The sequence below is a fragment of the Triturus cristatus genome, chromosome 5_2, assembly GCF_964204655.1.
Source record: "Triturus cristatus chromosome 5_2, aTriCri1.1, whole genome shotgun sequence".
NCBI lineage: Eukaryota > Metazoa > Chordata > Amphibia > Caudata > Salamandridae > Triturus > Triturus cristatus.
Genome location: NC_140588.1, coordinates 355,570,256 through 355,583,930, shown reverse-complemented (window position 1 = coordinate 355,583,930; position 13,675 = coordinate 355,570,256). Strand labels below are relative to the sequence as shown.

Sequence of the window (13,675 nt, the reverse complement as noted above, 5' to 3'; positions counted from 1 at the left end):
AAAACTCTCTGAGTTGGGCCACAGTGTAAGTTTCCAAATCTTCCAACACAAACTCCATTTTGCCCACTCAGAATAGAAGACAGGTGTTTACAGAAGTAATGCAGGGGGGTACCTTTTGTAATACCTCCTCCCACCACCAGAGTAAATTTGGAAATAACAAAACTCAGAATTAGGAAGTCCGCTTTGAGAAAACTCCCGGTGTAGGCCTATGGACTACCCACAGTTATTGTCGAGTGGACGCAAGCACAGCTTTATCCCACCGCTGAACACCAATTATGTTAGAAAACCCCGGGCAACCGGGTTAGCAGTCACCCGGTTTTTCCCAGCACAAGGGGTAGCTTGGCTCGAGCGGTCGGGGGTCAGGCACCGTGTTAAGCGTACGTCACACCCTCACAATAACCATGCGTGCATCCGTTCCAAAAACGACACTACGCCGTAAAAATTTATGAAAATATATCTGTGTTTATCTTGTTTTCTCTTAGTTGCAGGTTAAATAAATAATAACACTTACAGTACACAAAGCTTCTTTTGTAAAAAGGGTAGGTCAAATAAATAAGCTCAGATCATAAATAATCAATGAATAAATAGATGTGCATAAAATACATAGGCAAATAAATACTGCGAGGGAATAAATACTGTGAGACAATAAATAGGATAAATACAAAGAATACAATACTCTCAATAAATATAAGCCATCAGTACACTTTCAAATCAGGTCACATTTGTGAGGTACTATGGGTTGATTTGGCCCAATCACAGCTTGTGGTTATGTGGATGGCCTGAGGGTGTCTCACCTAGCTTGGATAAGGCTGAGGCTAAAACTGAGGTAGATCAAGGGTAATCTAGGAATCTGGCTCTCCCAAACTACACAACCCCTCACAGAGGTCACTGTATCAGTCTCAGTCCACCCCTGGCACTCCCAGGCTGGTCCTAACACCTCTCTAGCCCCTAGGATGGTCTCTTAGGGCTCCACAGGGCCTTAGGCGCCCTCTATTCCACTTACTGCCCTCTTTATGAACTTCCGACTCCGCCGGAGTCGTGTCGACGCCGTGAGGCGGTTCCGGTTCGATGTCGCTAGCCGGCCTCGGCTCGATGTCAGTTCTTGTCGACGCCGTGAGGCGGTTCCGGATCGATGTCGGCGGACGGCCTCGGCTCGATGTCAGTTCCTGTTGACGCCGTGAGGTGGTTCCGGATCGATGTCGGCGGGCGGCCTCGGCTCGATGTCGCTGGGCAGCCTCGATTCGATGTCGGTCTCCGGCGTCACAGGGACATGATCTCCCTACTTCCGGGTGTCTCCAGAGTGCGACCTCCACTCCCGACCTCCGGTGCTCTTCCCTTCAGGTTCCGGCGACTCCGGAGTGCGATCTCCACTCCCGACCTCCGGCACGATTCACCTCGGTCTCCGGCGACTCCGGAGGGCGGACTTCACTCCCCCGTCTACGCCGCACACTCGACCTCAGGTGACTTCCTCCTCGACCTCTGGTGTCTCCACGACCTCCGTCGGAGCCCTCTCTCGACCTCTGGCGGCTCCGGGTACGACGTCTGCTTTCCAGTCAGCGCCGCTTCTTCACCTCCGGCCCCAGGTCTCTAGGCTTCTCGGCGTCGGACTCCAGGAAGATACCAATAGACAGGTCAGGAACTTGCTGTTCTTTACTTCCAAGGCCTGTTCCGGCTGTTCAGGTCCTTGAGTTGGTTCTTCTTGACTTTATCCCACACAGGGCTCCAGGCTGGGCTCAGTCAGTAGGGACTAGTATCAAGGGTGGGTTTCTGGACCCCACTCCAGGCACAAGTTTCCACCCCTGCTGCCTCACTCCTTCCTCCTTCAGTGTTGTGCTGCTCTCCCTTCACCAGTCAGGTGCCAACTGCCTACTCCAACTGCCAACTCTGAGCTGGCTTCCCAACATTCTAAACCTGCCTCACACTGTCACAGGGTTGTAGAATGTTCTGGAAGGTACTAGTAGGTTCCAGCTATGTCTCAGGTGACAATGGGTGGCCACCATTTTGTGTTTCAGGCCCTCAGACAGAAGTTCCAGGGGTAGGGAAAATGGCTCCCTGACCCTGCATCAACACTAAAAAGTCTGGTGGTTCCCAAAAAGGAAAAATACTAACAGGGTTTGAGGCAAAAGTGGGACAAAAGAACAAGTTACTTACCTTCGGTAACGCTTTTTCTGGTGGATACAGTATCTGCCTGTGGATTCCTCACCTTGTGAATATCCCCTGCGCCAGCAACATTCGGAAACTTTTGTAGCAGTCCACGCCGATGGGGTCGAAGATGACGTCACAGAAGCACGGCTCCGCTCGCGACTCCGCTGACGTCACCGGCTCCATAAGAAGACCTCCTCGGCGTGATGACGTCAGTTCCGCCCCTTTTTTCCGTGCCTTCGAGGCACACGGACGGACTGACAGCAATATGTACATAAACAGCATACACAGTACACAATATGCATATCAACACACACAGTGTGGAGAAGAAACATCAAAGCACTAGAAATAACCCAATGTCCTTGACAGTCATAAATACATTCATCAATAGAATTACCGTCATAGAGTCACTGGTATAGAAGGATGGACAACGGGGAGGCGGGTGGGTCAGTGAGGAATCCACAGGCAGATACTGTATCCACCAGAAAAAGCGTTACCGAAGGTAAGTAACTTGTTCTTCTGATGGATACATCTGCCAGTGGATTCCTCACCTTGTGAATAGATTCCACAGCAGTCCCCACTCCCGGAGGAGGGTGTCCATCCCCCTATACCAGAAAATCCTGAAGGACGGAACGGGCAAAATGTCCGTCCCTCCTCACCTCAGAGTCTAAACAATAATGTTTTGCAAAGGTGTGAAGGGAGGCCCAAGTTGCCGCCCTACAAATGTCCTCCACAGGAACACCCCTAGACAAAGCAGAGGTAGAAGACTTTGCTCTAGTGGAATGAGCTCTTAAACCCTCCGGAGGCTCCTTACCAGCTAGGGAGTAGCAGATCTTGATGCATAGCACAATCCATCTTGAAAGGGTGCGCTTGTGCACCGCACGACCCTTTCTGCAGCCAGCAAAGCCCACAAAGAGCTGGTCATCAATCCTGTAGTCCTTAGTCCTGTCCAGGTAAAAGCTCACCGCCCTCTTAGGGTCCAAGCGGTGAAGTCTCTCCTCCTCCTTGGAAGGGTGAGGGGGAGGATAAAAGGTAGGAAGGGTAATGGACTGCCCCAGATGGAAGGGAGTTACCACCTTAGGCAAAAACGCAGCCCTGGTCCGGAGAACCATTCGTTCAGCATGCACAGTCAAGAATGGGGGTTTTGAACTAAGAGCTTGAAGCTCACTTACCCTCCTTGCCGAGGTGATAGCAACGAGGAAAACCGTCTTAAAAGACAACAGTCTCAAGGGACACTTATGTAAGGGCTCGAAAGGAGAACCCATAAGATAAGTCAGTACAAGGTTTAAGTCCCATTGAGGCACAATAAAGGGAGTAGGAGGAAATTTATTCGTGAGGCCTTTAAGAAACCTAAGTACAATAGGTGATTTAAACAACGACGGCTGATCCGGCAGGCATAGAAAAGCCGACAGAGCCGATAAATATCCTTTAACTGTGGCCACAGCAAAGCCTTGCTGAGCAAGAGAAAGGGCAAACTGCAGAATGTTAGACAAACGAGCCTTCAAGGGATCAATTGACCTCTCTCCACACCAGAGAACGAATTTAGACCATCTATAGGAGTATATGGATTTGGTGGAGTGTCGCCTGGCCGATAAAATAACGTCCACCACATCCGGCGGGAGAGAAAAAGAATTCAGGTTGCCCCGTTCAATCTCCAGGCATGAAGGTGTAAGCTCTGGAGGTGGGGGTGTAGAACCTGCCCCTCCGACTGCGAGAGGAGGTCTGCCCTCAGAGGGAGACGGAGCGGAGGGCACGAGGAGAGGTGGAGAAGATCTGTATACCACACCCTTCTTGGCCAATCCGGGGCGATCAATATGACTTGGGCCCGGTCTTGGCGAATCTTCCTCAGAACCCGAGGAATCAAGGGTATGGGAGGAAACGCGTAAAGGAGCTGCGAACTCCAATCCATCTGAAACGCGTCCCCCAACGCCCCCTGCATCGGATACTGGAGACTGCAGAATGACAGGCAGTGCGCGTTCTCGTGAGTGGCGAATAGGTCCACCCGAGGAATCCCCCACGTCCGGAAGACATGACGAACTACCTCTGGATGAAGCCTCCACTCGTGGTCGGCGGAGAACTGCCGACTGAGACTGTCCGCACGCACGTTCAGAACTCCGGCCAGATGATTTGCCATCAGACAAATCTGATGGTCCTGAGCCCAGGACCATAGACGCAGGGCCTCTCTGCATGGACAAAGAGACCCCACTCCTCCCGGTTTGTTTATATACCACATCGCGGCCGTGTTGTCCGTCAGGACTTGAACAGACCGACCGCGAAGGGAAGGGAGGAAGGCCTTGAGCGCCAAGCGTATCGCCCGCAATTCCAGAAGGTTGATGTGAAGCAACCTTTCCTCTGGAGACCAAAGACCCTTGATCTCCAGATCCCCCAGATGCGCACCCCACCCTAAGGTGGATGCATCCGTTATCACTGTGGCCACCGATGGAGGAAGATGAAAGGGCTTTCCTTGAGACAGATTGCCCTCCACGCTCCACCAAGATAGATCCGCTGCAGCTTCTCTGGAGATCCTCACAGACTCCCTGAGATCCCCTTTGTGCTGATACCACTGCTTGCGGAGGCACCACTGGAGCGCCCTCATGTACCAGCGTGCATGGTTGACCAACAGTATGCAAGAAGCGAACAGACCGAGCAGGCGAAGGACCTTCAGAACTGGAACAACCGCTCCGTTGTAAAACAAAGGAATCATTTCCTGTATGTCGAGAATCCTTTGAGGAGGAGGGAATGCCCGACACACAGTAGTGTCCAGTACCGCACCTATGAACAGGTTGCGCTGAGAGGGCACCAGGTGAGATTTGGGCACATTGATCGAAAAACCCAATTTGTACAACAGCTGAGTTGTAACCTGCAGATGACGCAGCACCTTCTCCGACGACTCCGCCTTGATCAGCCAGTCGTCCAAATAAGGGAAAACCGAAATTCCCGATCTTCTGAGATGGGCTGCCACCACTGCCATTACCTTTGTGAAGACTCGAGGTGCCGAAGTAAGACCAAACGGGAGGACCGCAAACTGATAATGATGCGACCCTACCGTAAACCGGAGATACTTCCTGTGCGACTTCAGAATAGGGATGTGAAAATACGCATCCTGCAAGTCGAGCGACACCATCCAGTCCTCCTGATTCAGCGCCTGAAGAACCTGCGCAAGGGTGAGCATCTTGAACTTTTCCTGTTTCAGGTAAAAGTTCAGGATTCTGAGGTCTAATATCGGACGCAATCTGCCGTCCTTCTTCGGGATCAGAAAATACCGGGAGTAGCATCCCTGACCCCTCTCCTGCTCCGGAACCACCTCTATCGCACCTTTCTGAAACAACTTCAGGACTTCTTCCTGCAGGAGAAGACGGTGGTCCTCCGAGCAAGCACCCTGGCAAGGAGGGTAATTTGGAGGGAATTCCCGAAAGGGAAGGGCGTACCCATTTTCTACAAGATCCAGAACCCAGAGATCTGTAGTTACAGATTCCCAATCTTGCAGAAAATGGGTAAGCCGGCCCCCCACAGGACCAACATGATCCGGAATGTCGAATCTAGGGCTGTTTTGCAGTGGTGGGAGGGGCTGAGGAAGATTTTAATGCCATACTGGCTGATGAAAAGACCTTCTTGGCCGATTGGTCTACCTTCTTGGCCTCTCTGTCCCCTGGGACTTGAGGAAACGCACCTTTTGAACGTCCAGAACAAGCAGCCTGAACAACCAGGCTTTCAGGTGAAGGGTGTGATGACAAAAACTCAGGATCCCCTGGAGCCACCCTATATCTCCTTGCAACCACCTTGGACACCGCAGGAGCCGAAAAAGGCTTGCGCCACACATCCAACACAGGCTCCAATATTGCTTCATTAAAAGGCAACAGCGGCTCTGACACCGCAGTTGGAGAGTGCAACACCTCAGTCAAGATACTGGACTTGAACTCAACAGATGGCAATTGAAGGTCCAACAACTCTGCTGCCTTTCTGATTACAGCATGATAAGGTGCTGCGTCTTTAGAAGGTTCATCCGATGGAGGAGTGATCTCCCACTCCGGAGACAAATCCAACCCACTTGCCTCCTTCAACTCGTCAAACACCTCATCGGATTCGACCAATTCCCCCTCTTCAGCCTCATCCATAAGATAGCGCCTCTCCTCCAGCACTCTCTGCGCCTCCCTTCTGGAACGGATCCGCACCTGCGGCGTCGGTGGCGCCGTGATCTAATCCGACGGCGCCGGCAGAGGCGTCGAACGCGGATCAGCTGGAGCAGCCGGCGTCGAACGAGGTCGAGTCGGCGCCGGGGAAGAGGGAAGCGGCGTCGATGTTCTCGGCGCCGGCATCTGCCAAGACGGCGTCGCTGGGAAGAAAGGCATAAACGGTGCTTGAGGATAAACCTGCGGCACTCCCAGATTAAAAGCCATCGGACCCATCGGACCCATAGGTGCACCAGAGGAATACATGGCCCGTGAGAACACCCCATACATCGCATTGAGATAATGCGAGGGGTCGACGGTGGAACTTGCGGCGTCACAGACTCACCCGGAGCCTGATCATCCTCATCCTGGGCCGGAGACGGAGCCGAAGGACCTGCAGGATCTGGAGAAGCAATCAGCCGGAGCCGGAGAAGACACAGGAGAAGGAGCAAGAGGTGACGCCGGGACAGGAGAAGGAGACACTGACTCCCTTCGACGCCGAGCAGGTGATTTAGACTTCGACGTCGAGGCCTTATGATGAGACGAATGCCTCCTCTTCTTCTTATGCTTCTTGCCCTTTGAAGCATGTCCCGAAGTCGACTTGGAAGCCGACCTCGACCTCGACCTGGATCTTCTTCTACCTCTTTTCTCCTTTTTCTTCATCCGGGCGATAAAGAGCTTTGCCTCTCTTTCCTTAAGAGCCTTCGAGCTCATTTTCCTGCAACACGAACATCCTTCAACATCGTGGTCCGATGACAAACACCAAACGCAGTCGTCATGCGGGTCAGTGATGGACATGTGTTTGCCACATTCACGGCATGGCTTGAAACCAGACTTCCTTGCCGACATTCTCGAAGAAAGACAGAGAAACTTCGGAATAAACACAAAGTAACAGGTAAAGCTACCAGTAACGATTCCCGAAATCCGTTGGCGTCGTCGGCGCGGAAAAAAGGGAACTGACGTCATCACGCCGAGGAGGTCTTCTTATGGAGCCGGTGACGTCAGCGGAGTCGCGAGCGGAGCCGTGCTTCTGTGACGTCATCTTCGACCCCATCGGCGTGGACTGCTACAAAAGTTTCCGAATGTTGCTGGCGCAGTGGATATTCACAAGGTGAGGAATCCACTGGCAGATGTATCCATCAGAATAAATAATGATGAGGAGGGACCACCCAAAGGGCTGACAGGTCTAACACACCTAAATAGTCATTTTAGGGGCGTGTTAAGGGAGTAGCAGGTAGGGCCAATGGGCACCTTACCTGTGTTGACTACATCCTCAATTATGCCGCCCACCTGTGGAAGAGGGCATAGTCCAAGCCCTTATTGGAGGGGTCTCCCCATCCTCAAAATAGCGGGGACTGATAGATGTGCTTCACCTCGTCTCCCCACCTTATAGGTGGAGTTGGCAGAGGTGGGCACACCTATTCGTCTAGGTGTTCCCGCTAGTTTTCCCGGCCAAAGTGGGGTTGTAAACCAGGGGCTGCCATCCACTGTAGTAACAGAGGCTGGGGTCGCATTACAAACTTGGCTGGCCATTGAAGATTCCCTCTCGAGCAATGTGTCCATCCTGAGGTAGGAGATGTGACACCTCTGCCCAGGATGTGCATTGTTTCTGGTCCCAGAGAGCAGAGACTCTTGACCCAGGGGTCCAAAAACATGTCTGGTGTTGGCAAGCTGCCTACAGTCAGTCTGTGACCACACTAAGGTTGGCAGGATTTCAGGGAGCTAATCTGAGGTGCCCTCTAAGTAACATGCTTCAAAAAATCCCACATTGGCATCAGTGTGGGTTTATGGAGAGCAGTAGTTTGGTATCAAACACTCCTGTGTTCAGTGAAGCCATCATGGTGCTGTGAAACTCAAGTTGTCGAGTTTCCAGATAATGTACTCTCTATGGCTTCCCTGCACTTACAACATTAAAGAACAGAACCTTATATTCAAGGGGCATATCTGCTCATGCTGATTTGCTCACAGCTGTGATATAGCACACCCTGAATTAGGGCCTGCTAGAGTGGTGAATTATCTATATCTGAGGCAGTGCTAGTGAGCCATGTCGACTTTGTGATTTTGTCTGCACCAGGCCATGCATGCTGCAGTGGCAGTCTGCATCACCTAGGTGAGGGGTTCCTTGGAGAACTTCTTCAGTCCCAATGCCATAGGTACCCAAGTACCATTTACTAGGGGCTTACAGGGGGCCTAAATGGCCAATTGCAAAACAGTTTATAGTGAAGAAGCACTGGCACAGGGGACCTGGTTGGCAGGAACCCTGTGCACTACAATCAAACCATATCATTTTCCAGGCACAAAGTGGGGGCTAGCCATGTCGAAAAAGGCACTTTCTCACAATGAACTAAGAGGCAAGTCAGCAGTCAAGGGTATCTTATATGTGGCTAGATTGGCATTCTATATGCATCAAAAGTTTAGTCTATTAAATAAAAAAAAAGTGTTTTTTTGTACAGCAGATATGCTGAACTTGCGTATTTGAGGGTGCTCTTATAAGTGATAAAGAAGAAAATGGTTGCTCAGTGAATTAAAATATGTGCCCAGGATCACATAATTTGAAACCAATTTATGGGTCAAGAGCATTATAATTAGGTCGAGTTGATTATTCAAGTCACTAGACCTGCAAGTCGAGTAACATTTTTAATGATTTTTTTTAGGCCTGCTTGGGGTAATTACATCTCTGATATGGCCACTCCCTGTGGGGAGTGGGCACAACCCTGTCCTAGAATCCCTAATTCCACCAAAATCAAAATGGTGGAACCCTTCTTTGGTGAAGCATATCAGGCAGCTCACCTTCGGGGTGTGACTGGCCTGGTAGTGCACCCCACTTCCTTACATGGCAATTTCCCGCCTGTCCTGGTGCCAAATGGGCCTCAGGACAGGGGATGCCATCTTTCAGGTCTGGGGGACGCAGGGTTGCATGTCAAAGATGGCAGAGGTTTTGAAACCTCTAGCCTTTGTATGCAGATTCAATAGCCATCCTCAGAGCATGGGAGCTTACCAAAAACTCGTTTGTGGAGGCTTGCTGGATGATACCAGTCGGACCAGCATACTCATAGGCTGATAGGTTTTCGGGGGGCACCTCTACGGTGCCCTCTGAGTGCATATCTTAATAAATGCATTACTGGCATCAGTATGGATTTATTAAGACAAGGTGTTTGATACCAACACCATAGGTTTCAGTGAAGCGATCAAGTAACTGGGGGAACGCGTAATGACCAGTGCCCAGTACATATACTTAAGATGGATTCCCTGTTCACTTGTACTATCTAGCAATTGACCTAGACACCACAAACCCATATCTGCTCATGGAGATATGTCTTTGCATGTAATATAATACACCCTGCCTTAGGGCTATAAGGCCAGCTTTAGGGGTGACTTACATATAATGCATGCAGTGTCTGTAGGCATGGCACACAGGGTGTGTGCTGTGTCGTGTTTTCACATTTGTCTGCACCATTTCATGCGGACTGCAGTGGCAGTCTGCATAGGTTTGTTGGTGGGTCCCAAAGGGCGGAACAATACATGTTGCAGCCCTTAGGGACCCTCTTTAGTGAAGATTCCTAGGTACCAAGGGTACCATTAACTAGGCACTTACAGGGGTGCTAAAGGCCTAGGCAAATGGGGAATAATTGCATAGTTACTTTGTTTTAGGGAAAGAGCATTGGTACTGGGGACCTGGTTAGCAGGAAACCAGTGAACTTCAGTCAAAATTTCATCAGATTTCAGGCAAAAAGTGGGTGTGACCATATCAAAAAGGGGCACTTACCTACACCAACATAATTCTGATAACGGCAATGAATTCCAAAAGATCAAAGAATGCTTAAGCCATAGGCAACTGCCCATGCTGGGAATAAACCTCTTCTCTATGTGCAGCAATTAAATCTCAAGGTATTTGAGGTAATCTGGCTTCCACCTAACACCTAATTTGGATTTCTACTTCTTTGTAGCCCGCTCAATACCCCCAAGAGGAAGAGTCTGATTTCTGTCCAGTTAATGTGCAGACCCAATACATTCTCAAAAGTTCCAGTTCTTAACCTAATATAGAATTATAAATAGAACAATGAAAAATGCTTACGATAGTAGCCTTCAGCATCAGTCCAGTTATCTCGGAGGTTGGGGTTTTCTTTGAAGTCTTTTCCAATACCAGCAGCTCTGAATCGAGCACTCTGAGAAAAATAAACATATTAGGTGTTTAATTTTCATTTATTGAATATAGTCACATACAGAATTCTGAGTCCTCAGGCACTGCATCATAACACCTGAGGGGAGGCGGGGTCAAAGTCACTTAAGAACAAACACAAGTAGAAGTCGAGAAAATAATCTACATTTTGAATCTGAGCCTAGCTTAGGAATTTGGAGAAAGAAAGCGTCCTTCATGTAAAGCACAAGTTGTTCTCTGCTGGAAGACAGAACCATGTATTAATGAACAAGTTACTTATCTTCGGTAACGTATTATCTGGTAGAGACTATCCAGCTGCAGATTCCTTACCTTTGAATTTCCCAGGTGTTAGGCTGGATCAGGAAAATTTTGCTGAGCAATGACCCTTGCGTACGACGTCGAGTGGCTCCATTCGGCATTGCGTGCCGTCGTTCGCTTCTGTTACGACGTCGCGGTGCCTAAATAGGTGCCACCCAGGCACGTGGACGTCAGTACTTTTCCATGCCATGACAGAAGTGCAGAGCCACGAAGTAACCGATGTAGTCATGTACACAACTAGGGCCCTGAAAGGGGAGTAACCGTAGCCTTACAATTTAAGTCCGCCTAGCGGGGAGGCATGGGTGGGGCTGTAAGGAATCTGCAGCTAGATAGTCTCTACTACATAATGCGATACCGAAGGTAAGTAACTTGTTCATCTGATAGAGACTTTAGCTGCAGATTCCTTACCTTTGAGTTAGATACCCAAGCCATACCATCCCAGTGGTGGGTTGCGGACTCATATCCTATAATAGGAAGTCCTGCAGGATTGAACAGGAAAAATGCCCGTCATTGCGAATCTGATTGTCCCGGCAGTAATGCTTGGCAAACGTGTGCAAAGATGCCCACGTTGCCCGCCGGACAGATGTCTTGGACTGGGACACCCGAGCCAAGGCCGTAGTCGTAGCCTTTCCCCTGGTGGAATGGGCCCTTAATATTCCTCAGGGGCTGCTTCTTTGCCAAGGCATAGCAGATCTTGATGCAGAGAACGACTCAGCGAGAGATGGTCCTTTTCTGCACAGCCCCTTCCTTCTTTGCTCCCACGTACCTCACAAGGAGTTGGTCATCCACCCGGAACTCTTTTATGCAGTCAAGGTAGAATGACAACGGTCTTTTTGGGTCCAGCCGGTGGAGATGCTCCTCAACCTTTGAAGTATGCAGGGGAGCAAAGAAGGTGAGAAACATGAAGGACTGACCCAGATGGAAAGGGGGTCACAACCTTTGGTAAGCAAGATGCCCACGTGCGAAGCACCACCTTGTCCGAAAAGGACATAAGATAAGGAGGCGAACAATTTAAAGCCTGCAACAGATGTAATTGCCACCAAGAAGGTTGTTTTGATGTTCAACAGTCGGAGGGGACAATTGTGGTAAGGCTCAAATGGAGAGCACATCAAGTAGGTGAACACCCAAATTAAGGTCCCACTGTGGCATAAGAAAGGGCGTAGGTGGAAATAGGTGAGCCAGCCCTTTTAGAAACCTATGTACAATGTGAGATTTGAAGAGAGAGAGGGTGGTCTGGCAGCCGCAAAAGAGCAGACAGCGCAGAAAGGTAACCCTTGAGAGTTCCCCAAAGCAGAGGCCTGCTGGGCAAGGGTCAGAATGAGACGTAGAAAGAGAGAAGCAGAAAGAGGGTCAATAGACCTTTCTGTACTGTATAATACAAATATCTGCCAACTGCAGGCATATCTCATCTTAGTGGAGGGCCGCCTGGTTGCCAGAATAATGTTACAGACTGCAGGAGGAAGGTCAAAAGTGATCAACTGTCGCCGCTCAAACTCCACACATGGTGGCGCGGAGTTGACAGGTCCGGGTAGAGAACCCTCCCCTGATGCCGCACCAAGAGATCCTCCCGAAAGGGCAGCTGATCGGACGATCGATGCTCATTTTCAGAAGCTCTGGGTACCCGACTCTCCTTGCCCAGTCCAGAGCCACAAGGACGACTTGGGCCCGGTCGCTCCTGATCATCTTCAGAGGCCTGGGCAGGAGTAGCATGGGCAGAAAGGCATACAACATGCCTGAGCTCCACTAGCGTCAAAAAGCATTGGCAGACCGATAGCCGCCTTAGAAAACTACGGCGCACAGTCCTGCTGACACTGCGCGTTCTCTTCAGAGGCGAATAAATCTAACCAAGGTTCTACCTACTGCTGAAAGAGACCTTGTGCCACCTCCGACTGGAGACACCACTCGTGATCCGCTAGGCGTCGACGGCTGAGTTTGTCCGCCCTGGCGCTCAGAGAACCAGGTGTTGAACCACCAGGGTTATGCCCTGCTGTTCTAGCCAAGTCCCAGAGACGCATGACCTCGCGACAAAGGGTCCACGACCCCAACCCCGCCCTGCTTGTTGCAGTACTACATGGTAGTGGTGTTGTCCGTGAACACCTGCACTAGCTTCCCCTTGACAGAGGGAAGAAATGCTTTCAATGCCAACTGAATAGCTCGAAGCTCCAACAAGTTGATGTGGAGCCCCGTGGAGTGTCCCCTGATCTCCGCCTCTCACAGATAGCCGCCCCATCCCAAAAGTGATGCATTGGTCATGACTGTTAGATCTGGTATGGGAAGGAAGAGGGGTCTGCCACTGACCCAATCGTGGTTCGTCAACCCCCACTGCAGATCTCTTGCAGTTCCTTCTGAGATCTGGACCATGTCGGTGAGATTTCCGCGATGCGGTGACCATTGGAACTTCAGGTCCCGCTGCAGAGCCCGCATACGCCACCTGGCATGTTTTACTAGCAGGATGCAGGAGGCCATGAGGCCCAACAGCCCCAGAATCAGCCTCACCGAAATCCAGGATAGAGGCTGAAATATCAGAATCATAACCTCAATATCCTGGACTCGCTGCTCGGGAGGATAATCCCGAAACTGCTGTGTGTCCAGAACAGCTGAGGAAAGGGAGCGTCTGAGAAGGAGTCAGGTGTGACTTTGACACGTTAATAGAGAACCCCAGCAAATGCAGGAGGTTCACCGTAGTATGAAGGTGGGAGATAACTGCCTGGGGCAAGGACGCCTTCAACAGCCAGTCGTCGAAGTAGGGGATGACTGACACCCCTAACCTTCGCAGATGAGCTGCAACCCCTGCCATCACCTCGGTGAACACCGGAGGGGCACTGGTAAGGTCGAAGGGGAGCACGGGGAACAAAGTGCTCGCGGCTTACCTTAAACCACAGTCAAC

At 50.6% G+C, this 13,675-nt stretch overlaps 1 protein-coding gene across 16 annotated transcripts in view; it reads right to left on the bottom strand.

The window, feature by feature from the left end:
* PRP4K (pre-mRNA processing factor kinase PRP4K) overlaps positions 1–13,675 on the bottom strand; it is a 632,535-nt gene that overhangs the window by 368,584 nt on the left and 250,276 nt on the right. For all 16 annotated transcript variants that reach the window (XR_014962111.1, XR_014962103.1, XR_014962108.1 and 13 more), the window contains exon 8: positions 10,387–10,477. Coding sequence is in view for 1 of the 16 variants with exons in the window: in XM_085607184.1 (XP_085463310.1) it covers positions 10,387–10,477 (91 nt within the window). In the remaining 15 variants the exon portion in view is untranslated. The remainder of the gene's footprint in view (positions 1–10,386; positions 10,478–13,675) is intronic.